The following is a 27,181-nucleotide window of genomic DNA, read 5'->3' on the forward strand; positions in this document are numbered from 1 at the left end:
TTTCATCACTATCAGCCTGCTATCAGCTAAGTTCCATGTCAAGCAGGCTGCGTGTTTGCTCTTTACATTTGTTTTTGATATTATTTCTCATGTTTGTTTTCCCTTTTTTTTTGCAGGTCTCTCAGTAACAAAGAAGACACATACCTGTAAGTAAAACTATTTTCTACTGTTTTAATTAGAAGGCCGGGCATATTACAAGTCTCACATATTGTAAAAGACTTTAGACTTGTAATATAGTAAAATACAGTAGAGATGATGTCTTTTGTGTTGGTGTCTGCGTTGACTCTTTTTCATCATCCCCCGTGGACATGCAATTGCATGGCTTGCTCAGTAATAAATCAATACCTTCAATGAGATCTGTGCCATCCACTTTCACCATTTTGTATTCCTCCATCTCCATGCTGGGAAGAATATGATGATAACCCCAGAGAGGAAATTAAAATGCTATGCAGTCTTATGACTGCTGGATAATCATGTACATTTGAAGCAGGCAGTGTGGTGAAGCACCTCTTTGTTTTCTGTTTTCTGCAAAGCCTTGCAGCTGAGAAACACGGATGTGGTGTTGCGTGGTGGTTTGAAACCTCTGAAGCTGCATTAACTACCAGAGTGTGTATTCCTGAGTTACAGATCATATCAGCAAAATTGAAAGCTACAGACACAGTATGTGACACATGTCTGGCACGTGAGATGCCAGGCTCTTTTGTGCACTTCAATAATAATACACAGCTTTTGCCTTATCTAACCGCCCCTGTCTTTTCAATCTCAGTCTCCTCATTAACAATTGATGAACAGTCAAACCTGTAGGAATCAATGATTTCCAAGAGATTTGTACTCTATTCTGACACGTGTGAAGTGCAATCGAAAAAGCGTGTAAAAACACTTTTGTGGAGTGTTCGGCAGTGTGTCTGTGCATTCGTGTACATCCAGATGTGTGTGTTCGTACCCCACTGTGTGAATGGGAGAAACTAGCCCTGAAGGCTACCCTTTCTCTCTGATCACTCTGATGAAACTTGTGGAGAGGGAAGGCCAGAGGGCTTTTCTGTAAGAGTGGTCTGAGCATTTCAGATTGTGCGTAGCTACATCCCTCCCTGTAAAACACCCCAGCTCTTTCTTACATCAGAGGGCAGGGCGAAGGATATGATCTTCAATGCGAGACAGCTCTACCTTACCTAAACAGCTCCGTCAAAACAGTAGCATGATTGTGTGTTAAGCCATTTGCTTGCCTGGTGGGGCTGTGGTACTTTTTGATGCATGTGCACGTGTGCACGACTGTCTGTGTTTGTCAGAATATCTTCAAGGTAGAACAGAAATGCTTTGACCCACCATCCACCACCCCGCGATCTTAATTAGTGCGGCGCTAAGCACCTCCACACTGGAAGGGGGCTCAAATCAAAGAGCATGATTTAGGAGTCTTGGGTTCAAAGCCCTGGGCAGAGACTGGACTACGCTGTCTCATTTCAGGGAGAAATATTCAAATCTTGTCCATGTGAGGAAATCAAAGTAAAGCCCCTTAACAAGTAGTTGATTGGTGTGCCTCACAGACAGGAAGCGGTTGTGGAGCCTCGTCAGAGCTGTGTGCACAAGAATAAGTTCAAGGGCCAGTTAATGGTCATTGAGAATGTGGAGGGAAGGTGTTTTTTTAGAGAAGTCTGGTGATTATATTTCTGGTGGAGTAATAATGAGGGAGATGCCTGCGCCCTAGTTGGTTATAGCCGGGCTGTAGATCTATTTCTGTTCCCGGAGTGTTAACATTGGCTTCCCCACTCCGCCGGGCCACTCTGCCGTAATGCGAGCTTGGCAGTCTTGCTTGTATGTGTATGTGCGCACAAGTATGTTAGTTTGTGTGTGTTTAGGAGGTCTTCCCAGCCCAACCTGGACCACAGGGATGGACTGTGTCTCTGACTAACTCCCCACTCTGCTTGAGTGATCAAACTGCTGGAAGCTCCCTGCCATGCCAGTCCCCTCATCAATATAAATTACAGAGGCAGCTGTTCACTGGCAGCGTCCTCTCCTTTCCTTTTCTCTCTTTTCCTTCTCTGCTCTCCCTCTTCCATCTACCCAAATTCACTAATCATCGAGCCATCAGAAGGTGAAGTATTCTTGATGAAAACAGATACTTATATCGCGGTGCCAGAGGCGGTGACGTCCTCTCTCCATTCAGGACTTAAACAGATTTATAGTTTGAGGCTGCATCTTCTCTCCTCTGTCTGTGCCCCTCTTTCTTTCTTCATTTCCTGAGAAGGGGCTCCCCCTTCACCAGTACTTCACTCACCCACATAGCTGTACTTCTCAGTAAGATATCTGCTGTGGTTTTTCTGCAAATGTTTTGGGCACTTTTTGATATTATCTGTGACATGCAATGTCAGTAAAAGTTTATGGACTTCTCAAACTGACAAGTCTGAGGAGGATGTGACAGTAAAAGATCAGTAACGTCATTTTTGTATTGTCTGTATTGGTGTTTTTTATTATCATTATCTTTGGTGGTGTACACCAGATACGCAGCACCGCCGTTTGCTGCCTTGGCAGGGATGCGTTGCTGTTAGATGAGTTTCTGTTTGGACCTGTTGAGAGAGTTGGTGCGGAGCAGAGGCTCAGATGCAGCAGCTGATTACAGTGAGATTAGACGTCTCACCTCTAATCTACAATCAGCAGTCTGGGACTCGGTCTCACAGCTCGTATAGCAGAAAGCTAGCTAACACATACGCACACAGGTCATGTAGTTAGGATGCTCTCCTTGCACAGGGCAGATCTCCCGATTACCCAAAGCTAATCCTCTTTCTTCCTTTTGCAGCTGTACGTATACAACACACTGATCGTATGACTGATCAGGCCATGATGCATAACAAAGACAAAGATCTGTGTATTAAGCTGTGTTATTACAATTTTCTTTCTGAAGGAGTGGACAAAGTGTGCAGGATAAAAAGCAATATTGTAACACATTCAAATAAGAAATACTTCGATAAAGAATAGAGCTGAATTTCATCTGATCTGAGACTCTGAAACACTAAAAATATCACAGAGGCACCAATAATTAATTAGGGAAGGCATTGTTTTAATTTTATCAGGTTCTTGATATATAACACACACACACACACACACACACACACACACACACACACACACACACACACACACACACACACACACACACACACACACATCTTGAAGACTCGATCTGCAATAGCTCCTCAATCCCTTAAATCTGTTTAGTACTATATAGTTATTCTTATATATTTTTGTTTGTGTTCTTTTTGCACCACCAGCTCGGACTCTTCTCACTAATTCTATTCTATTCTATTCTATTCTATTCTATTCTATTCACACTGTCAGTTAAAACGGCAAAATATTTCTGGAACTAAGACAATAACTTCTATTTTGTTGTATTGTCATCTATTCACACACATTATATATGTGTTATTGTGTTGTCTATGGGATGTGTCGGGCTTCATATTGGGAATAAAATGGCCAGAGGGAGGCAGTAGTACAAATGTAACTCTGGAAAAAGAGAAAAGGAGACAGCCGAGGCTTCCTCACTTCAGTCTGCAGATACATTGTCGAGAGCTCGGGTGTTTTCCTCCCTGTATTCATCTCTATTTTGGTGACAGACTCCTTACACTGATTGAGAAACATGGTTTTACTCCTGCGTCTTCATTTATTTGCGAGCAGCTTGTATTGAGTTTCTATCATCGGCAGTGTGCACGTACTAATCGTGCAGCCTATCTTTTTCAGAGGAACTGCATGATTTAGACTTTTCTCTACAGCATTAGAAAAACAAATGGCAGAGTTTCAGTGAAAGTATGACACTCATTGAGGCTCACTCAAAGCCTTGGTTTTTACACTCCATGCCTTTTATCTTTTCAGAACATTAAAATAAAGCAGTCCGATGCACATTTTTGGAAATTTGCTGAGAGCCTTATTAATCTCAATAATACTCGCTGTGTTCACATAGCACGGTTGCAGTTTTCACCCTTGTAAAGAGTCCTCTTTACTACTATATGACATCGCAGAACAGGCTCGGATGTCTTAGTTGTAGATCGGCAATGCACTGGCTTTGTGAGTTGAGATATTTCCATTAATCAAACATGAGATTTATGGTTCTTAATAGTGCTGTACATTGCCAATTTAGGAGAATAATATGTCCCAGTTGCTGTCTAATTTTGCTTGGCAACAGGCGCACTCCTGTGGAATCGCCCGGGGCAGTGAGAGTTGTCTCTGCATAGCTCAGTGTTCCATGCTCAGTGGTTGTTTGAAGGTATTTCATCACATTGTTGCCTTGATTCAGCTCTGTGGGGATTTGTTAGTTGCACTCATGTGGGAAGTGCATCCAGTACATTGTTAAGCTAGGGCTGATAATGAAGATCAGCCAGCCAGAGTCCCCTGAGCTACGCAGAGAGAAAGATAGTCTAGTGAGACGCGCAGCGCAGACATAGTGGAGCAGGACGAGCACACACAGCAGTACACACAGACACAAAGGAAGCACAAAACATACAACACCGAAGACTGTGGTGGAGTGTTAGAACAAAAAAGAAAAAAAAGAAAAATGCAATGCAGTACCCCATGCTGTACAATAGATTATCATCCAATACGTTGTGCATTCTTGTTCTTACCAAACATTATTCTGAGTTGTAAAAATTGACATTTAAACCTGAGTTGAGCAATATTAAAATGATTTTAATGTTGTTGCCGTTTTGTTAGAACTGAAATCGACAATGCTGGGCACCAACTACAGGCGCAGCCTCTTCTTTCTGTGGAAAGTTATTTGTTTCCCAGCGTGGTACGGGGACTGGTTGTTTCCTCTTCTCCCAGAGCAACATTGAATGCTTAAATTGACACAATCTTTTCCTCCTTCTGTACTGTAGGTTATGTTTCATCTTACTCTATTTGTTTGCTCCACAAAAAGAGTATTTTCTTTTTGCACATTTTGGTTTAATCTATAATAGACGGCAATTTTTTGTCTGAAATAGGTCAGTGTAATCACAACAGTGAGGGATGGACAGTCACTGTAAAAGGGAAATCAATAGAGCCATCTATTTGTCGTAAACCAGGCCAACATGATTTTTCTCTATTTTTCCTCTCCTGCTATGTCTTTTCCTCTCCAACTCAATATGGCAGCTCCTCATTTTTCAGTAAAAGCATTACTGTATGTCTGCCATTTTGTAAAATTGCAAATGGCCTTTGTACGTGCACTTTCTTTGCATAAGTTTTTGTTCGTAAAGTCTCTTCTTTTTATCATCTTCTCTGGGCCTTGGAGACTTTCATGAGGTGGAGTGTAGTGAGGGGGGCCGTCAGGTTGCGGGGCAGGTTTTTTTGCAGGGCTGGGGGATGCGCTGCTTTTGTTGGCTTTTAATCTGGTCCTTCTCTCTTTCTGAGAATATGAACTGGAGTAAAGACGGACCCTGCCAGCTTTTGCTCAGCCTTTCCCTTTTGTGTCTCATGCAAAACTGAATAACCCTGACTTGAAGTGTTGTCAAACCACAGAACAAGAGTAACTGACATGTGACAAGGACACAATGCTTCGATGGGCCAGCCAGAATAAGTGGCCCCGTCTGCTGCCGGTGATTTCTCGTATGCCGGCTGTCTGCCGCCTCGGGTGAACGGGGGCCAGGGAGCGACGGTGGCTGCTGCCAGGCGAAGCAGTTGGCATGGCTGGGAGGGCACGGCTGGACTCGCTGTCGCTGCAGCACACGGTCGGCCCATCGCAGCACCGACACAGGTTATCTTTCTCTCATTAGGCTTCCGATGCCTCATCATTTTCCCATAGTGTACACACATTGAGCACAGGACAGGGGTGTCAGCGTGTAATGAAAGGTTTGATTCATGGAAGGCGACAGAGGCGGAGGTCATGGAGCTCCTCCAGATATGATCCTGACTGATGCCGATGGGGAAGCTTTGAGATGAGCTCCATAATAATGTGCTCTTAAACTTATCACCTGTGAAGATTTTGATATTTCCTTTTTTTAAACAGTGTAGCAGCAAAATAAATTGCATTTTTTTGTTAGAAATTATCTGCATAATGTTAATTATGCAATATTACACATGAATAAAAGCAGGTAAGATAAGCACATGTAATTTAATTGTTGAAATATTGTGGGATAAGTTAGTAAGACATGCCCTGTAATATAATTCTGTTGAATTGCACCATTACGAAATCAATATAAATCATCACAGTGCATCAAAGGAAAAAAGAAACATCAAGACAAAACACAAAACCTGCATACCGATCAAATGTGAAGTGAAACTCAATTAGATCATTTTCAGCGAGGATCATAACTTTCCCACAAATAATGTCATTCTGTTTGGAAACAAAAGTAGGAGAAGGAAGTTACACATGCAGAGAAGAAAGCAGACGTGCTCACAAAAGCTTTCGGTGATATTATACATTGACATTTGTGCTGATCGCGTTGTGCCCATTTTGTTGAATCTGCTTTATTAGAGGAATCCTGTTTTTTCCGCGTTGCTATTAATTTGTGTTTCTGTGGGTGTGCTGTGCGAGAACAGAGAAATGTGGTTAACCCATTGTGAAGTTAGCCGTCATCATTAAGATTCTGCAGATAACAGGCATGCGGATTTCTTCTGCTCAGCATTATAGGATCCCAGACATCAAAGGCAGGTTTTCATTCTACTGTGTCTGCGGCACCGCGTAAGGGGGTGGGGTGGGGGGGGGGGGGGGGGGCAGGTAAGGAGATATGGAGTCAAGAAAATAAAACAGATTGGGAGAAGAGAGTGGAGCATGTATACTGTACATCGCTATGTGGGAGTCAGGTGACACTATGCTCTATAATGTGTTTGACACCACAGAAGGTCCCACCTGCATAGTTAGCACCTTGCTAAATTGGCGTCCACTCTGATTAAGTGGCACAGGCCTTAATAACACCATGGCTGACTGCAGGTTGGCTCACTTTAAAGATCAAGTTCATTCCTCTTCGCGATCATTAGAAAGTGCAGATCTGCCTAACTCAGAACAATTTATTTATGTTGTTGTGTTTTTTTTTTCTTATCCCTTTCAGCTTATGCATTCAAGTAGCCTTCTTTTATATCTAATCAATATAAAAAGGGCTGTCAATAATATTTTTCTTTTCTTTGTGCAATTCCTGTAATACTATTTCCTGTTCCATTACACATGTATCACAATGAAGTTCCCCTTAATTCAGATTACTTTCTTTCAGCATGGTGCCATTATTCCTCTGCCATTACATCAGAGTGAGCTGTTCTACAGTAAGAGTATTGAATATACAAGCGCGAGAAATATGCTGTTCTCTAGTATTGTGCTGGATTACAGAATCAAGGTCGACTCACAAGACACAGAGCAGCATTATCCCTTAATCCTGTGTTTTGGTTTCAAATAGCCTTTTTACACCTAATCTTCACAAGTAAAATGACAAACATGAATAGTGAGGTAGGTATTTAAACGTGCATTACCTGCAATGTTAAGGTCAAAGGCTTATGCTGACTTAAAGGGGGCTCTGTATTTTGTGAAAGAACAGACAATCATGTGTTATTTTGCTGCGGCTCTATTACAGAAGACTAGGGAGTCTTGTGATGAAATTCCCTCAGGCCGTTTCAGATGGTTAAGTCTGGGAACTTTTCATCTAAGCAATGACTCATATCTTGTTTGTTTCTCCACTTTATTTTTTTTTTTCCTTGTGGACTTTGAAATCTTGAATGAAGATAGTCTATTCCCCTCTCACTTTAACCTCTCACCAAGTTTTATTTGGCCTGCTGTGCTCGGGCATTCAGAGGACAAGCTCCACTGAGTCAACAGATACAGCCAGTACAGCGCATACACCACCAAGGTAGTGCCTCCCCTTGACCAAGCTGGTCTCTGTATGTCCGTCAGGCTCAGCTGTGGCAGAGGAGGAAACTTAAAGGTGCTGTGAAAGACTAAAAGTGGGCCAGCCGCCGCTGCCTCCTGTTGACCTACCTTGTTCAGAGGGTCCGGGTACAGACTGATGACAGGACTCCTCCTCAGCGGACCACATTACTAATGTGTGAGGGTGCAAGAGGAACACATCCAGTGATGAATCACTCCCCTGCACCCGTGGCATCCTCATAAGTCAAGAGTAAAAAGTGTTGAGAGTGCGCACACTAAAGAGATTCTTTGTCCCGTCCACCACAGAGAAACTCCATGCATGCCTGGTGGAAGAGGGGAAGGGGGAAGGCTAAGTGGTGCACATCACACATAGCCTGAAGATCTCCCTCAATCTTAAGAAAAACAGTCCCTCCGGTGGGTGGCTTGTTTTTTTAAAGGCTCAAGGAACTTAGGAAAAGTTACTTTCATGCTTGAACAGAGCTGTTTCTTTTTTCTTTCTTTTTTTTTTTATAAATGAGAGTAATTTGCAATGAGTTGATCTGGACTGTCTTGCTGGACCCACTTCATCACCTGAAGTCACATTAATATGTGTTGGTTTAAGTTAAAGCTTTTTTTTTTTTTTTTTTTAAGGATTCCGTACTAAGCAGTCCCAGGAAAAGATGGTGCTTCATTATTCACTTTACTCTTTAAATAGTTTGCATAACTATCAAATTGTTCCTCCCAGAGCAACGGAAATGCAAAGTGATTTTAATCTTTTGTTTTAACTAAATAGCGACTTTTAAAACATGATAACTGTATATCAGTTTGTATTGTCTCCTGTTGTCTTCTTCATTTCTAGCCTCAAGCCAGAAGGTTAAACTATTTTAGTTTACATGCGTCCCCCCCCAAGAGCTGATGTTGGGCTGTACTGGTGATGTTGGGGGAGTGTGTAAGTTTGACGCTAGGTAATACATCACGCACTCCAGGGGGTCTCCCTGGTATGCTCCTCAATAATGAAGTTCATTCGTTAACTTCTCCCTCAAAGGCCAAGTTCCCCCGCTGCCCTTTTCAGCAGCCATTGCAACTCTTACTAGAGTCACCCTACTAACAGAAAAAAAAAGACACATCATCATGCTTTTCCCCTTGACAGGCTCAGTGGTTGCCTTTGCGGAGCATGAAGAATAAGCAGGTCCATTACCAATCCCTCATGCCTGGTTATAGCCATAATTATCACAGGGAAAATGACCTGCTCTGTTTGGTTTGCCGTAGAGGGTCTGCGCCTTCCTAATCACCTCCTCCTTCCCTCCTATCGTCTCCATGCCATGGAGATGGAGCTGGTTTTGGGGGAGTCTTGCCAGTTCATTAGAATTCACAGGGTTCCACCTCCCTGCCTAGCCAAGCTAAGCCTCTCACACAGGCTGCCATGCCTGCGATAATCTCCTCTCCTCGTTCCCTTTCGCTCCTTCTCTCTCTATCCTCCTATCCTTTTCCTTTCTGTCCCCAAGGGCAGCCTCACACAAAAGAGATGCAGCACAATTCATTGTTAAATCTGATTTCTATTGATCTATTGAAAGCATTGCTCGGTGAGATATATGATAGCTCTCCAGCTTCATTGATGAGCTCGCTTTACCACTTCCTTTTCATCATATAGACCAAATAAACTGTTGTATTGCTTTTATTTGAATGACAACCTTTATTCAGTAAGTTTTTGTATTTTGTGAAAAAAAAAAAATAAAAGTTTCAGGTTGTATCAGCCAATTACTTACTCAAGTTCCTGTAGGCAGATTATATACCATTTTTTCCCAGCTGAAGTTCCCAGAAATAGGTAAGATATGATCTGGCTTTCAACTTAGCAAAAATATGTTGGAAAAAAAAAACCCAGCAGCTGTACTTGTGCTAATCACAACAGTCACTATAAAGCAACTGGAGGCATTTGTAGAAGTTGTTTATCTAATTATTCACAGCATCCTTTCATTATCCTGATGTGAATAAAAGGGTGAATTTATTGCGGTCACTATGCAGAGAGAACTTTCCTGCAGCGATAACAGGTCCATCCATCTTCTATCCCACTTCAGGGTGCAAGGGGGCAAGAGTAAACTCTGTCTAGCTAAAGGTCAGGTCACCAGTTCATCACAGGGCAAACACAGAAAAGGACACACACACACCAAGGGGCAATTTAGGGTCACCAATTAACCACACACGCATGTTTTTACACTGTGGGTGGAAACCAGAGTACTTTGAGGTACCCACGCTTGAGAAGAACATGCAAACTCCGCATTGTGGCTCTGTGCAGTCCATCATTCTCACCTCATGGTGAATCTACCTCTGGTTCAAATCCAGACCTGATGGCCTTTCTGTGCAGAGTTGGTATGTTCTCCCTGCCAACCCTGCGCAGAAAGGGTGTGCAGAGTTGGCAGTCCAAAAAAAATGTTTTTGACTTTAATTTCTGACTGAAATTGACCATAGGTGACAATGTGACTGTGATTGGATGGCCACTTGTCCAGGTTGTACCTTCTCTTCTTTGATTGTCAGCTATTGGCGATGGATGGATGGATGGATGGATGGATGGATGGATGGATGGATGGATGGATGAACATGGAGAAAAGTCATGCACACACAGGGAAACCTGCAAACTTACCCCAGGAAAGTACCTTGCCCTGAAATCAAACCAGGGATTTTACTGTGAGGCTTGATAGCCAACCACTATAACACAGTGAACACAATGCTTGCATTTTTTATTTTTTTATTTTTTTTTGTCTTGGTCAAAATCATGATGATTCATTTGATTTGGAAATACCACAGGCCTGTGTTTTTATGTTTGTTGAAGAATATTTAAATTCAGCTCTATAAATAACTGTGGCAGTAAAACAAAAGGCTATAGCCTTGTCAAGCGTTCACTATAAGTACTATGTTGTTGATTCTGATTACATGACAGCTGACGGGTGTACACTTCACCTATGTAGGAATGATATGCTTTCATATCCCCCCACTTTGACTCTGCTATTCTATAAATATTGCGTTTGTGTGTACGTGCATTTACTGACAGATAAAGAGAGAGTGATCTGGCCCCAGCCTGCTGCTCGTACAGAGGATGAAGGGCAGTGTATTTAGTCATTAATCCAGAGTCATTTGATGTGAGAATGACTGCAGAAAAATTTGATAAAATAAAAACTTAATGTTTACTCACAGCTGCTACTTTGGGGGCTGACACACATTGCGGTACACCATTGAAAATCCATTAGATGGAATGAGTTAACATCATTTCCTGTGGATATGGATCGCATAATGTCCCAGAACAGCCATGGCATGTTGTATGTTTCTAAATTCCTACCGCTCTTATTTAAACTTGTCTTGAAATGCAGCCCTCCGCAGTCCTCTGGACATAACCCAATAGTGTCCTCTATTTTCACTGAAATAGATATTTCCTTTGTTGTCTGTGTGATTTATTGAAGTCTTCCCACAAGTGGAAGCCCCCAGGAAATTGCCTGGAATGGCCCTAAATTGGTTTATGATTGTGTGGTGTGGGCCGGTGCTGTTATGGTTCTAATATTATGCCCTCCACTCCTTGGCATCTATATTAAATTGATCTGTATTGTTTTCATGGAGTGCCTGTTGGAGCTTGTTAATTCTACCGCTGCTTCGGGCTGATGGTGCAGTTCCCAAACAGCCAGGCAGCTCCATGGTGGAGCGTAAGCCTCAACTCTCTAATGTACAAAAATGATTGGGCCAAAACAAAATTCAGGTGGTTCAAAACTGTTTATCTTGTGGGGGTCAAAGGTGACAGAGTGAAAGCATACCCACCGCAGTCTTAAAGGTTCCAGTGTTGTAGGAGTTGATGTGGATCAGCTGCATGGTGAGCCTGTGCATGGAATGGCTACTGACAGACTGCTAATGAGGCCATTATCAGGTCTCGTCCTCTCGCCTCCTCCGGGGGCACCAGTGGATGTTCTTGCAGCACATCTCAATTGAATTTCATTCCACGGGGCTTGTTTACAGTAAATACATTTGCTTGAATTAATCCATGAGGATTGTGAGACACATGACTTGGCCCGTCTGAATGCCGAAATTGAGTGCGGGGCTCCTGCTCAGCGTCTCTGCCCAGAAGGTGCTGACAGAAACACTGACAATTTACTATCTGGGGGCATTAAAAACTATCAGCTAAAATGATCCTGTGGAAAGCTTCACATCACTGCATTAATACCCTCAGACATTTGACCATCAGCCCCTTTGTGACTTAATCAATTCCTTAATGAACACGTAGGCTATCAGCAGCGTATTGGCATACTGTCACTGGTAATGTGAAGCAGTCTAGGAAGAGTGTGATGGAAAGCTAATGAAGCAGCTTTGCTGGAAACACTCGTCCTTAGGGAAGCTTTGGCTTTTAAGCACAATTATATACAGTTGGAGGCACTATATTTATTGCATAGCTGACAGGACAGAACAACAGCCACACTTTTTAACAGAGACAGTTTCCCCTTGTTTGAGGGATATGTCTTTGTTGAAGTGCGTGTGTGTGCGTGCATGCGTGCGTGTGCATGCGCGTGTCACCAAGCCTTTATTTTTATTTACCACATTTACTTTTGCTGCCAATAGCAGGCGTTTTATTTGATATGCATGGATAAACAATCAAAGCACATTTCTCAGCCAGACAGTAAATTTTGTAAAAATACAGAAGTGTAAATAAATGTATTATAAACAAATAAACACATTTTCTCTCTTTAAAAAAATATACTTTTTACTCCAATAATGGAAACCTAAAGATTTAAGCACAACTTCGAATTGTGCACGGACTCAGTAGCAACTCATTTCAAAATAGGGGAGCACATAAAGTGTGTTGTTGTGGAGAAATGGTGTGGTATGAATATTGAATATTAGCATTGTTCATATTCAAGATTATGAACTGTATTTGTCCAATCCTAGTGCAAAACATTCTCTGTCTCTCTTAAGAAAAGAAAAAGAAAAAAAACGTATGGGATTTTTTTATTTTTTTTTGTACGTTTGAAACATTTCTCTTTTACTGTGACTTTCCTTTTGGTTTTATCAGAAGGAACCGGATGTAAGGAGCTCTAGCAGAAGCTGTTTCTCGCATGCACACTGTTAGATTAAAAAGTCTAGAGGAGATGGGCCTCCTTACTACTCTCTCCTGATGCTCAGATTGTGACACCGATGTTCTCCTCATCTCAGATCTTCTTAGATAACCAGCCAACAGACACAACTGCCAACAGGCTGCTAACCTTTCTTTGCGTTTCTTTTTTTTTTTCTTCTTCCTGTAACCATACACCCCAGCGTTGTGCCACAGCGCGTTGTGCCACGTTGGTTCTTACAGATGGAATCAGTCGCCAGTGTCTGAGGAGACAACCAAAGATAGTGGCAGTTGAGCGTGTTTGTGCGTAGGCCTCAGCCCTGACTCATCTGGTGAGCTTTGAAGGTCTTGTGGGGAAACACAGACATTGAAATGAGACGACTGCACTGTATTTTACATCCCGTTCTTTAGGATAGTTTAACATGACCCCGTGTATGTCTTGTTTACATTCCAGGCACGCTCCATTTGATTCCATCAGCTGCTGAATTATATTTTGTTCATTAGATGGTGCAATAAGAGACCAGTGTTGACACAACCTGAGTTAATGTGTTTAGTGACTCTAATGGATCATAGAGGTCCTAATGAAACATTGTCATGGGAAGATTTATGTTGCAAGCTGCTGAGTTCTCATTTCCATTTTATATGCAGTTAGAAGTATCCGTATTCACTGAACAGGACACAAGAGGGGACACTGAAGGAATGCTAAATTTCAGAAGTGGGGAGAAACCAGTCCAAATACTTTGGATTATATTACAATTTATTTATTTTTTGGATTAACTTTCTGCCATCCATCCATCCATTCATCCTCTACAACATCCATACAACGTCCCAACATCCAATTCAGGGTTGTGGAGGGCTGGAGTTGATCCCTTCTGACCCATAACTCACACATCTTGAATCACAAATGTAAAAAATGTCACATTTACTTTTTACTTGAGTAGTCCCCCTGGTGGCACATCGGATTAAGTCCTGACCTTGAGTGTGGGAGGGGCCTGGGTTACCAGCCGAGAATCTGCAGGAAGAGTTTCTGGCTTAAAATCTAACCCCATGCAAATCCTACAGACTGGCTGCGGCCCTGTAAAAGGGATCAGCTGAATAAACTATCTTCATTATCGCTTCTTTAATTATATAAATTCATTAGAACAGTGACAGCTACAAGGGTTAGGGTGGTGAGCAGGTTTGCTGGTTCAAATCAAACCACCAATGGGTCACCACTGTTGGTTCTTGAGCAAAGAAGGACATCCTGTGTAAAACTTCTAAATCAAACAACTCAAACATGCAGATCATACCATCTACCGAAGTCATTTGAAGAAGGGAGCCGTGGAAAATCAAAGAAGACTTAAGTACATTTTACATTTACTTGAGTAAAGGAGGTGAGTCTTACTTAATAATTAAAAAAAACAACACTTTTTTTTTCCACCTCTCGTAATTTTATGGCTGTAACAATAAAAAAAATATCAACACACGTGTTATAATGGCTTTGATCAAATAAAATTCTTAGTCTGTGAAAGAGTCATAAATCTGTAGCAAAGACAAAGTGCCGTAGTGGAGACTGTGAACATGAAGTCAGCCTTCAAAATCAAAAAGTGAAATATTGATGCGGTTAAAATGCATATTTTAATTTCTCCATGTGAAATATTGCAGTGTGTAAAACCAAAGCAGTGTGATGTTTGTCTTGAGACGAGATGATATGAGCACCAGCTTATTCATGGAATTGCCAAATGGTTATTGGCCAAGGCTGGATTGCACTAAAACCAGAATATTGTATCAGAGAGAGGCAGCTGGTTAGGAGTCGGAACAGATTATCATATGAGAGAGGATGAGAGGAGGGGGGGGGGGGGCAGGGGGGTGGGTAGTAGAGATCGGAATGGAAAGCAGGGGGCAAGAGTGAGGGGCACAGGAGGAAGAGAGGGGGAAAAAAAGTGATAGCAAGAAACTCATCGCCTGGACGCTGTGGGGGTGGAGGGGATCATCCAAACCCTTTCGTCACTATCTTCCCTTCTTCACCTGTCAAAGAGGGTGTGTGCAAGAGAGAGACGGAGCGAAGGGAGGTGAGCGAGAGAGACAGAGTGAGAAGAGGTGAGAGAGAGAGAGGGGCAAGCAGGTCCTCTGAGAGGTCAGGGGAAGATGCTGAGGCTCCACTCATCTTCTCTCCGCAAAGGGCCCACCGCTGCTCGCAGACATCTGGCCTCACACTGATCACTCATATCTGCAGACGGGGAGGAGAAGAGGAGAGCGCTTCTATCTCCGAGCCACAGAACAAAAAAATTACACATTCTCTCTTAATCCATTCTTTCAGCTCCCGTATTTATTTGCACCATCTTTTTCTGTCCTCTCCTCATCTCACCTCTCGCTTATCCCCATCTAGCCTTTCATCCCCCTCTGGCTTTTTTTTTTTTTTTTTTTCCCCTCTGTTAAATCCTTGACGGTGCACCATTTTAAAAGCAGTAAACCAATAAAGCAGGAAGGAACAAGAACGTGGGGGGGGGGGGGGGGGGGATGCTGTCTGCAAGTTGTGACTTTATCCATGCACTGAAAAGATAAGATAGTTAGAGTATGCTGTGTCTACCGAGCCGGTATCCAACAAGACTGAGACTGCAATCAGTGGGAAGAGGGCCAGCTTCCCTGCCTGAGCTCTCAGCGCCCCTACTGGCTGCACGCTGTGCCAATCAAAGGCTAGTGGGTGGGGAGCAGCCAGACATGAACGCTGATGTCACAGTCACATGGATTCTGGTGTGGTCATGCTCGCAGGCTGAGAGACAGAAAGCTGTGCTGGCCAGCTGCTGCTGAGACAGCAGTGGAAGGCTTTGCGCTGGTGATAGTTCGTCTCTTATGGACCCGAAGCTTAATGATGTATTTTGTGATTTCAGCTATGAAAGGTAAGACCACGAATGCATGCACACGCTGCATCCCGCGATCGGAGTAACAAGTAGGGAAGTACGGCTATTCATAGGCTGCCAACTCTTTGCATTTCATTTGCAAGGCATGAGTGTGACAGAGGAGAGAGGCGGGAGGGGAAAATACAGTAGCACAGCGCTTCTGATTGTGTCGCCGTTACGGGTCTTATTTATCTGTCCGTGCATGAGCAGAATTTTTTTTTTAAGTCTGTAAAAGCGATATAACTGCACATTCTCGGTTTTTTGCTTTAATATGCACATAGATAATGCTTAATTTTTTTAATGAAATTTTTCTGATCGCGTGGTTTGTTGTGTAGAGGCAGCCGAAGCCGGTGCGCTCTTTACGCGCGGTCGTCTCCAACAGGAGCGGCTTTTCAGCCCAACTTTATTTTTTATTTTTTTTTCTCCTATTTTGGCAGAGATGTTAGTTAGCTTACAGGGTGAGGGGAGGGGGGGTGGGAGTCCTGTCGATTTTCCTTTTCTGTCCTCTTCTTAATCCTGTTGTTCCAGTCCAGAGGACGTGTCTGTGCCGGGGGAAGATGTGTGTGTGTGTGCGTGTGTGTGGCAGCGTGGGTCGCAGACGGGCAACGAGGCACTGGCGCGACTGGCAGACTGTGATTCTTTGAGTTGATACCGGTGCATGTGTGTGTGTATATCTGCGTGTGTGAGTGTGTTGTGTTCCACTGACCTATTTTTTTGGGATAGTCGGGTTTACATGTGTGGCCATGAGAGCAGGACCGGGTCCTCCCAGTTTACTGTGATGTTGATCTCGTATGCTTAATCCCAGCTCTTCCAGCTGCCCCCCACCCCCCCCACACACCCCAGCATAGAGGCGTGCATGGACACGCGCACACACGCTTTCTCTCATGCATGCATGCATACACATGCACAATCATCCCGTTTTATTTCTCCACACTAATGTAGGCTTTCTAATCCTTCCATAAACGTGAACGATCATCCAAACATTTGCTCAAATGCATTTATGGTATAATTCAATAGTCTCCAATAACCTCAGTGAGACACCTGCAATTCAAATTATTTATTAAGTAAATAAATAAATAAATTATAAAAACACTGATAATTGATATGTGCAACTTTTCTTTTGTTCGTCTTGAGTAAGATATTTTGGTGGCATTGTTTTATATCGATATTCACGTGTATACAAATATTTGTACTAAATTAAATGTGTTGGAACCAAATTAATATTGCATTACATTACTAGTTGTTTTGAAGATGTTACAGTTTTTGTTTTTTTTGGGGGGGGTGTATAAAAGTTCATATCTGATGTGAAAACCAGTCAGTTGTGATAAGCTTGATGTTTGTAATATAAGAAAAAGTGAAGCCCTGTATCATACTTGTGAGGAGAAAAAACGACCTTTGACCTAATGTCCTTTTATGTGAAATTCATGGTGAGGGAATTCATGAAATCAGGGTGGTACTGCTGCAGTTCAAATTACTTCTGAGAAAGTAATAAGAACACTTTTATCATTTTTTTGGACTTATTACATCAAGACAAATGAAAAAGGCTGATCCTCGCTGACATCCTCTGTGCTTGTCGTAGGAGAGAAGGGTAAAGTATATTGACGAGGTATCTGAGTCTATTTGTCTTCAGGATCTATTTGACTTCTGAGTCTCACCATACCGGTATCGCCACTGTGACAAGGTGTCCTCATAGGACACTTTGGCAATGTCACAAATGAAATTAAAATGTGAACAAGCAATATAATTGGAAATTCATTTAAATGGCAGTAATAATTTCTTCCTGAAAAAGGTCAGTGAAATGGATGAACAGCACATTGACTCGTAGCCTCCGCACACGAAAAAAAAAATTATGCTCATATTGTAACGTGATTATACCGCACGCGTGTGCCTTTTTTGGCTTATTTATGTTGGTCGTGCTCTGCACTTCAAAAATAATGCTAATATATTACAACAAACGTGTGTGTGTGTGTGTGTGTGTGTGTGTGTGTGTGTGTGTGTGTGTGTGTGTGTGTGTGTGTGTGTGTGTGTGTGTGTGTGTGTGTGTGTTGCATTGTCTCTACCATGCACTCCCCTCCACCCGGTTCCTCCTCTCAGTTCAGCCCCTCTACCTCACCATTGCCTCTCAAGTACCTAATTACCTGTAATGGAAACATCCCTCTCATTACCCCATGCAAATTAGCAAGCCTACTCAGCACAATTAAGATGAAAATTCCAATTACATAATTAAAGAAAGTTGTTTGATGTCTGGATAGTAAAGGTAAAAAGTGCGTTTCATCTAGAGTACGTGTAATTAACTCCTTCGGAATAAATAGCATTATTTTAGCAGATTGTACGTATTGTAACAGTGTGTCAAAATTGTGGAAAAGTAGGACCCGGTAAACCACTACTGTGCATGCAGACAGCACATAAATATGTGATTTAGTACAAGTGTGTACTAGACTGTGAAAAATGTTCTGGGGTCCCGGAGAAGGTAAAGCCAAATATCTTCTGATACGCGCTTTAAGGCTATGTTAACAAGGCTGTAAATATTTGCTGTAGATTTGGTGTTCTTTGTCTCTTTCCATCAGTGGCCAAGTGAAGTGCTCACTACTCAGTGCTGCAGGCTCTCACACATTAAAGCAGAGGTTAACAAGATTGGCTATTATCCAGTTAGGGAGTGAGGACATGAAGAGCCAAAGGAAAAAATTGCCACAGATTAAGGTGAAAGCAAATATAGCACAAGTCACCTGGAAGGATTTAAAATAAAAGACCTAATTACCAAGAAAGAAAGTGTTAACAAGAGGTGTTGCATTTTCGGGTGACGTGATAAAATCATTTTGAATATCCTTTCAACTCCGCAAGCAACCACTTCCACGTGAAAGTGGAATTAGAAAAGAGGGATGCAGCGTCTGAGCAGGTAAAAGACAGAACAGCAGTCCCTCGAATAGAATGAAGGCATGTGGCTTATCCCGCTCTCTTGCTTCTTGGCTGGCTGGAGGAAGTGGAATGGTGTCCCCACAGGTTATTAAAGTGTGTGAGGTGTGCCAGTCTGAGCTGTGCACACTGAGACAAACATCCTGGCTGCCTGACTGTGTGTAGAGGGACTGGTTAATGAGATATTGACTGCCCATTGAGAGCATGGATTTTTGATTTGGTTCCACAGAAGTTGGGAAGAGCGAGAGGTGCACTCTGGAGAGGAGAGGGGCACAGTAATGGACACAGAGTTCTGAAATTTATATCATTTGATGTGTTAATTTGGCAATATTAAGAGTAATCTTTATTGTTGCGTTTTCTGTTAAAAGTAATAATTGCTTTCCAGCAACTACTGGAGGGAAACACAAATCACATGAATCAAAAAAGTATATTATTGAAGCTTCATTTATGTATTTGAAACAATTCATTAGTTTACATAAATGTGTTTTTTAAAGAACATTTTTAGTCATTAATGAAGACGGAAGTTTTTTTTATTTTTAAAAAGCAGAAATATGATAACTAAATGTATTGTGTGTTTGTTATTGCAGAGTTATTATGATTGATAACTAATTCAAGTGCTGTTAAAAATGACCCTCCTCCTCTCATGAACTGCGAAACCAATCACTCTGATTTTTGGAAATAAATCGATGTGGACCACTCAGAATGAAGACGGGGGACGAATGGGGCCCACGGGCCGCCAGTTGATCATATCTAGTGTATAAACATTGAACAGACTCTATCCAAGTCATTGCCAGAGTGCCAAGCAGCCCTGTCACTCTTCTTGTCACGTCAGTCACACCTTGTGGTTTTGACAGATTAGTGCAGTCACAGGCAAGGTTAAACGACTCTCCTGTCCTGCGTCCAATCAAACAGCGGGGGACGACGAACAACAGTGGCTCAAGGTAACCACCGAGCTATAGGAGAGGATCTGTGTTCGTTCCATAACCGCAAGTTCAGTCAGGGTTCTTCATTTGGCTCTCGAGTCAGGTAAAGCCTAACCGGGCTTAGTGGAATGCCTTTAACTTAAGGGTGATTTCCTACTTTACTTTCCGTCAGTATTTCAGGAGTCACTTATAGATCCTTTGAAGTGTCTCCCTGTCATGCAGCATTTAGCTGCTGATAGAATACTTTCTCTGTCAGCACTCGTTAGATTATCATACACCACAGTCCATGGAGTTAAAGTACATTTTTACTTTCATTTTTCTTCCCTTTCTTCTAGTTGCTTCCTCTGTAGACTGTGTAGAGAATAGCGATGTGATAAAAAAAACCTCTTGCTTCATAGCCTAATGATTTATTGGTATTTCATTCCCAACATGTATATCTTCAGTTTAAATCCAGGTTACCCCTATATAAAGTATCTATAAATGAATGTGTGAATGCATAGTAGTGTAAGAAAAAGAACTCCATCTCTGCCACATGTGCAGTGCGTTGGCCTTACATGCTTTGCCACTTGAGGTTTAGAAGTTAAAAGAGGAAGGGTGAAGTTTTATTCCCCTGTACTTTCATTCTGAGCATGTTTCGTACCATTGGCTTTTTTTCTTCCTCCTCCGTGGGCCTCTGGAGGACTGTCCATTGGCTTTTTGAAGTTGCATCAAAGAGGAAATGGGGGAGAAAAAGCATTATTGATTTTACGTTTTGTCTGACTCAAACACCGAGGACAGAAAAACACATAAGGAGTCAGGTGTTGGCAGTGGGGCAGCTCTGTCTCTCGTGTGCGAGCGGGAGGGAGACGCGGGAGAAGCCCAAAGATGGAGAAGGTGAGGAGGAACACCAGACAACACTAATGCATCTGTCCTTTGAGTCGTATGCGCAGTCCTTTCACTCCCATCATCGCCTTTGCTCTTAATGGTTGAGTAAATAAAGCCCGTTACTGTACAGCTGGAGACGAACCTCTGTCTTTTCCTTCCACGTCGGGAAGTTTTTCCCCCGTTCCTCTATCAGGCCGGTGACTCCCGAGGTCTGACAGCGTACTACAGTTGACCTGCTTTTCCGTGAAACACCAAGCTGCTCTCTTCTCAGTTGTAATCAGATCTCCCTGCTAGGCAAGCATGCTGGCAGCAGGCAAGAAGAGGAGTATTGTGTGTGGGGTTTATCACCTTCGTCCTCCTTTTGCGTCAGCGCAGCAGAGGTGAAACAAGGGAAGAGTACTTTTCTGGCGTTAATATGACCTCGGGTGACTTAAAAAAAAAAAGCTTCCTGTGACAGCTGCTGATACAAGTGTCTTATACAGTGCTAATGCTGAAGTCCTATTGTGGCACAGCCATGATCTTTAAACTTTTCTGAAATAGATCTCCTTAGTTTCACTCAAAGAAATCCATGGAATGTCTGAAAAAGACCATAAATTGTGTGTGCTTTGCCGGAATTACAGTAAAAGCATGCTGCAGAATGGCAGAATGAAGAAAAGGTCAGAGTTCAGAGCCCACTAAGACACACTCCCCTCTGCTTCATGGAGAGCGAGGGCGGTGTCGAGGGACCCCGGCAGGGAAGAAAGGATGAAAAATGAGAAGCGCACAGAATTTTGATGAGACGAGGGAACAGGCAGCATTATAACGCAGGTCGTCACAACATGTGCTCCGCCACTTGATTACAAAAGGGAGAGAAGTGTGCTAGTCGTCTTGATTATGTGTCCCAGCAGAGGCCATTAGAGGTTCTACTTGTAGGGCGGCGTCATTGAGACTCATCTGATCTGGCGTCCGCGCTGATGAGCAAACAAACGTTGTGTATCCTCCTGAGCACTAGGTGGTGCTCTTCATGCAATGCAGAAGACACAGGTATTTGTACCCCCAACTTTTGAAGTTGTGGCTGTCTCTTAACTTAACTGTGCCTTTAGCCAGATAATAAACGAGTATATTGGAGTCTCAAACTGAAATGGAAAAAAAAAAAAAAACCTCAAGGTTTGCAGCATAAGCTACTCCTCTTGCCACGTAAGATGCATGAAAGGAATCTATTGTCATAAATAACAAAGAAAAACAGCCTTGCAAGAAGAGTCTGCATAAGATTGATTTTTTTATGCACATGCATTCATTTGAAATAAAAGAAATGCTGCTTCAGTGCTAATTACTAAGATGAAAGGAGGAAGAATGTGCAAGGCAATGAACTTTGTTTAAAGCCACAGCACATAGCGGAGTCATGGACGAGGTGCCTTAATGAACTCAACCACTATATATAACACTGTGAAGTGGGTTTTGAAACGGAAACTGTATTTACCATTTATACATGACAAAAAAAAGGGTGCCGTCAGTTTGCGCGTATTGGTCTCACCATCAAAATTCAGCAAGTCACTTATCAGAAACAACTCCACAATTCCTTCCCTAGACAATGAGTGTGTGTGTGCATGTTTCCCAGCTGGATCAGAGGGGTTAACTGGCTGTGGAGAGATCCTTGACCTATCTGAGATGAGCTCCCCGCCCCCTCCAGCAATGTGGAATATCTGATTGCTGATTATGAGTTTATTTCCCATCGTGCTGAGCCTTTTGCATGTCGGGATCCATCCCTCCCCAGCAGAACTGATTAAGGAGCTGGAGATGATGCTACAGCTCTCAGCACTTACTGAAAGACTCTCAGAGAGCCTGGTAATCTGGAGTGCAGCTGGCAATCACCCACCGCTGACTCTTCTGGAGGCTTTTTGTGTTGTTTTGTTGTTTTCAAGTGGGTTTTTTTGGCATATTGTTGTCTTTGTTCCCCTGGGCTTCTTGTTTCTGGATGAGAGCTTTCCTAGTGCTGAGCACAGGTCCTTGTCAACCTGGCTGCTAAGCTCAGCCTAGTCCACTTTCAACAACAGCAGCATCAGCAAAGACCCTCGCTCAAAGTCTCCGGATTTGCTTATGATCGCCCTCTTACAGGAGCCTCATTTAGGCAAAAGAAGGATCTTCCTCCCTGATTTGCAAAAAAAAAAAAAAAAAAAAAGCTCTCTCTTTGTTCATTTTCAGTGCTCCCACAATTCAATAGATGTGACAAAGGCATCAGATAAATTGAAATAAATACTTAAAAAAAAAAGAAAGATGTTATCCTCTTGTAAACTTTTAGGTTTGTGTGCCATTCAATGGAAAACACAGTTTTCTAGCAAAAAGACTGCACAGCTGCTTTATTTGCTCGCAGGGATCTGTCACTTACTTACAAATCAGCCGCTGTCGTCTCCGAGTTTTGTTTTTGTCAATAGTTGGAGGGTAGAGAAAGACAGTCCTCTTCCTACTCTGCTAATGGCTGTTATAATGCCTTTAATGTGTGACTCGGGGCAACAGAGGAGGAATCTGCCCAAACAGAGCATTCTCAATTACGCTAAAAGCTGCACAGCCCGCCCCACTAATGACGTCCCACTGTCAAACACGTCACCCACAGTTTAAGTGCTTGATGCTTACATCCCTAAATATTTGTTCCGCTCACTGAGAAGCAGTCACCATTGTGAATAGAGTCCTGTTAACATAAAAGTATCAGCGGCAATAATGCCGTGTAACACATATTCTCAAAGAAGGATACATAAAAACAGCGTTAATAGTGCTGCCATTCATGTCTTGTGTATTTGTATTGCCGGATTAATTTAGAGGGAAGCTATCGGAGTTCCTTATGTGGCACCGTCAGAAAAGACATGGATTTCAATTGAGCTCTGTGTTTTTATGGAAATTAAACTTCCCGGGCTGTGATGTTGGTGAAAGAAACCAAAGATGTTACCTAGAGGGTGCAATCTGACAGGGGGAATAAGTGCTATCAAATCCCTCTGATTGAGGGATAAAATCACTCTCAATCACAATTTAAGTAATTGTATTTTTAAAGCCAAGTAAAGTAAACCCACTTACTGTCCGAACTCAAAGGGGGAAAGTTAGTCTATTTAGTCAAAAGTAGTACATTTTGTTTTTTGTCCAACTTCCAAAAAGACTTTCAAGTTTGTTTACAGTTGTTGGGTAGGTGCATCCTTCTTATAGGCCTGTCACTTCCTACCTGTTACACTTACATATTATGTATCTTGAATTACAAAGAAAGCACACTATTTTGAATGGAAAATGCATCACTTGTATGCCACATTTCAGGCTATAATATGTCAATGTAATGTAAGTCTTGCATGAAGATTGAATAAGGTTTGTTCACTGTGAATACCTGTCACATCTTGTCGTATCTCCATTGTTATGAATCGTAGCTACTGGAGTAGATAAACTAAAAGCAAGAGGCGTAATGAACCCATGAATGATGAAAGACGGGTGAAGCCGATTTTAAATTTAAGATGATCAGAGGTAAAATACTGTACGTTTGACATACCTTGCCCACTCGAGTTGGAAAGGAAGTTGTTTTTTGATCTTTTGACACATGATTAGATCGTGTCTTTCTGCTTTGATCTCAGCATGGATTTTTTTTTCTTTCTCTTGATGTGGGATTATTATAATTTATACATAAGGGATTTTGTTTTTTTCTTTGGCCTCCACAAACTTGAGTAAACATGGTATACATAGTAGATTAACATTGTATTCATTTACAAATTCTCATTAGCAAGCCCTGAGGTAATTAATCAGAGGCCGTGGTATATAAGTAGATAGACACTGTTCAAATAATTTATTCCTTTCTACCCTTACCGAGTGTGAGAAAAAGTGTCTGATCAATTTCTCCCTTAGATGTAGCTCTTTGAAGACGTGCAGTGTCTTATGAGAGTACCACCACTGTATTTATTCCCTGTAAACTGAGGTTTGCAGACCTTGCAGGAGCTGTACAAACATTACAAGGCACGGTTGCCTGAATCATCCCAATAGCTCACAATTCCCACTAAATGTAGGGACCGCATCGCCACAATTAAATCCATACATTTGTAAAGCCTTCGTTGCATTGGAGCATTGCAGGTTCAGTTTGCACTTGAAAGCAGTTGTGCATTTCTGTGGAGATTCTTTGTAATTCTCTTTATAGCTTTCTTTAACATGTGCGCGTTTAAGTGAGCAAGAGCTGGATAATGAGAGTTCATATGGAAAAACTGAACAAAAAAGGGTTCAGTTGGTAAACAAAACCTATGGCAGCATTTTAGTGGCAATAAATGCGTATTAAAAGCGCTATAAAGTGAAACAGGCAAGCTTTTGTAAAAAGTAAAACCGAACAATTCAGACAGTGTGTATTAACAAGGAAAAGATCATCTGGCTGAAGGCAAGCCGAGATTTCCCCTTCTTATAGTTACAGTTTGCTAAACCACGGAGCTCCAACAATGAAGTCATTCATTTAGATTAAATATTGAAGAATTGCTTTAGAGTCCTGTGAAGTTTCAGTTTATCATGTCGTTAATATATTACATTACATGTCTGGTCACAGCAGAGCTTAAAAAATATACTTTATTTTAATGACAAGGAGGTTGCTGTGAACACTTCATTTGAAATTGGACGCAACTCGGTGAGTTGGTGCCAAATCTCAGGATTGCTGACCTTTTCTGCTGACACACATAAATGTTCACATTGTTTTTCTAACTAGTCCTTTTATCTCATAGAAAGCATTTGCAAGGATGATGTTTTTCCACAGGTCAGTTTTTTTTTCAGCCATTCATAGAATTCTCAATTCACAGATATTTAATGATTTTTTTGAACAAGAAAACGTCCAATTTAAAAAAAGCTGACAGATCATAATTGGTATTAGTTTGATGCTTTTACTCTGAAAAAGTGTGAGTGTGGAATTGAGGTCTTCATGTGTATTCCTGCAATTGTTACACCTTCTTGGTCACTTGAGCTTATTCTATGATGTACGGTGTGTTTGCTTTCCAAAAAATATACATCACATTTTTTACTAAAGTCTTTATTTCCATCAAATTAATTTTGGTTGTTAACCCCGCTTATTCCTTTTTGTCATGATGTCTTGTGAAAACCTCCAGGAAATAAAGCATGGACACTAATGATTAAGGATTAAGATTGTGAATGTTACTAAATTTATTTGAATATAGAATTGTATTAATATGCATGGGTATTTCTGTTTAAGGTATGACTGGTAAGGGAAGAAATATATATAAGTTAATATAATTTAGTCAATATCCATGTCTTTGATAGTTCAATGTACTTTTCTGATTGTCAGACATTTTGTCATAATTTTCCTAAACATTTATTTTTTGTTGTGTTTTAAAAGAAGAAGAAAAAACAAGGTCTAAACTGAACTATGGATTCAGGACAAACATTTGATTTCATAATAGTACTTTCTGTATAACCCCACAAAAGGACTACCGTGAAAGAAACCAATTGGGATTCACAGAATTAGTGTGTTTTTTGCCTAAACCTTAAAAATACCATTGTTTTAAATATGATAGGAAGTAATTGTATTGCCGTTGCGTAAAATAAGCAGACCCTCCAAATTGAATTTAGCTTAGAGTTCCAGGTACAGCAATGATGGCCTGCTGGTTTTTCATTGACCCAGGTGTGTTGTCTAAATACAATATGGATGTGCAGGGCTGCCTGTGTACTCCAGTGCAGGGAGACTATTTGCTGAAGGTCATTTGGGATCATAGCGTGCCATTAATAATTCCTGAAAGCATCCCAACATCTCCATCTGTTCTTGTGCATCCATCGCTCCACTTCAAAGACAAAGGCAGCATCTGCAGGTTAGTATAAAACCTGCCTTCAGGCGAAGATGTTGGAGGTGGGATTCTCTGTTGAGTGAACATATCTGTGGTCATCAGGTCACGTTGCTCATATAGTGGCCAATTAATGCGTGTTTGCTCCCACAGCTTGAACTTTTGAACACATAAGTACACAAACGCTCACAGATGCAGCCACGGTATACATTATGTAGCACTGGGATGATGGTGTGTGTTTTCCAGCTTCCGTGGCTGGATCCAATGGACAACATGGTTACAGTAATTTCACACATACCTTCGAAAGCTACCGGCCTCTCTACAGGGATGCAATTACCACCCTCCATCAATTCTGGCCCGTCAGCTTGACAAAGTGTTACGGGAAACGTTATCAAAGCTGGTTTTAAATTAAGCATTTAATTACTTGCATTGTGTGGAGCTCACCGAATAGCAGGTATGTATTCACCTGTGTGCCCAAATTTAGCTCAGTAAAAATCTAAACAGGTCTCAATGACAGGGCCACTTCAGATACGTAGGAGTCCTGCGGGGAGTAAATGGATGTTTGGCAGTGGCATGTGCTGCCCGGGCCTGGTGGGCACAGTGGGCGAGGAGGCAAGTGCCTGGCTGAGTGAAAGATGGCTGTGTGCAAGGAGAGTGTGTGCACGCAGCTGAGGCTGTGACAGAAAACAGTGAGACTCCTGCTCCTGCTGCTCCGTCTCTCCCTGCCAATGATAGATCTCCATTTTAATTTTGTTAATAGCACAAGTACTGCTCTAACTATGCACTCAGATCAGCTACTCAGTAGATAATCATGAGGCGGCGTTTGGGAGAGAAGAGGAATGTTCATTTGCGGGCGAATATTTTATGGTCTACAGTAAATACGGAGATACGTTGGGAGCGCATCTTTCATTTATTACTGCTTCACTCCTTTATGTGGTTTGCTGATAAAGCACCTGTGC

General features: G+C 42.0%; 1 protein-coding gene across 1 annotated transcript in view; it reads left to right on the forward strand.

Annotated features, from left to right (window-relative positions):
• Positions 1 to 27,181, forward strand: part of roraa (RAR-related orphan receptor A, paralog a) — a 184,269-nt gene that overhangs the window by 124,213 nt on the left and 32,875 nt on the right. The window contains exon 2 of the mRNA XM_080504568.1: positions 117 to 146. Coding sequence (XP_080360694.1) covers positions 117 to 146 — 30 coding nt within the window. The remainder of the gene's footprint in view (positions 1 to 116; positions 147 to 27,181) is intronic.

The sequence above is a fragment of the Blennius ocellaris genome, assembly GCF_963422515.1.
Source record: "Blennius ocellaris genome assembly, chromosome: 11".
Classification (NCBI taxonomy): Eukaryota; Metazoa; Chordata; class Actinopteri; order Blenniiformes; family Blenniidae; genus Blennius; species Blennius ocellaris.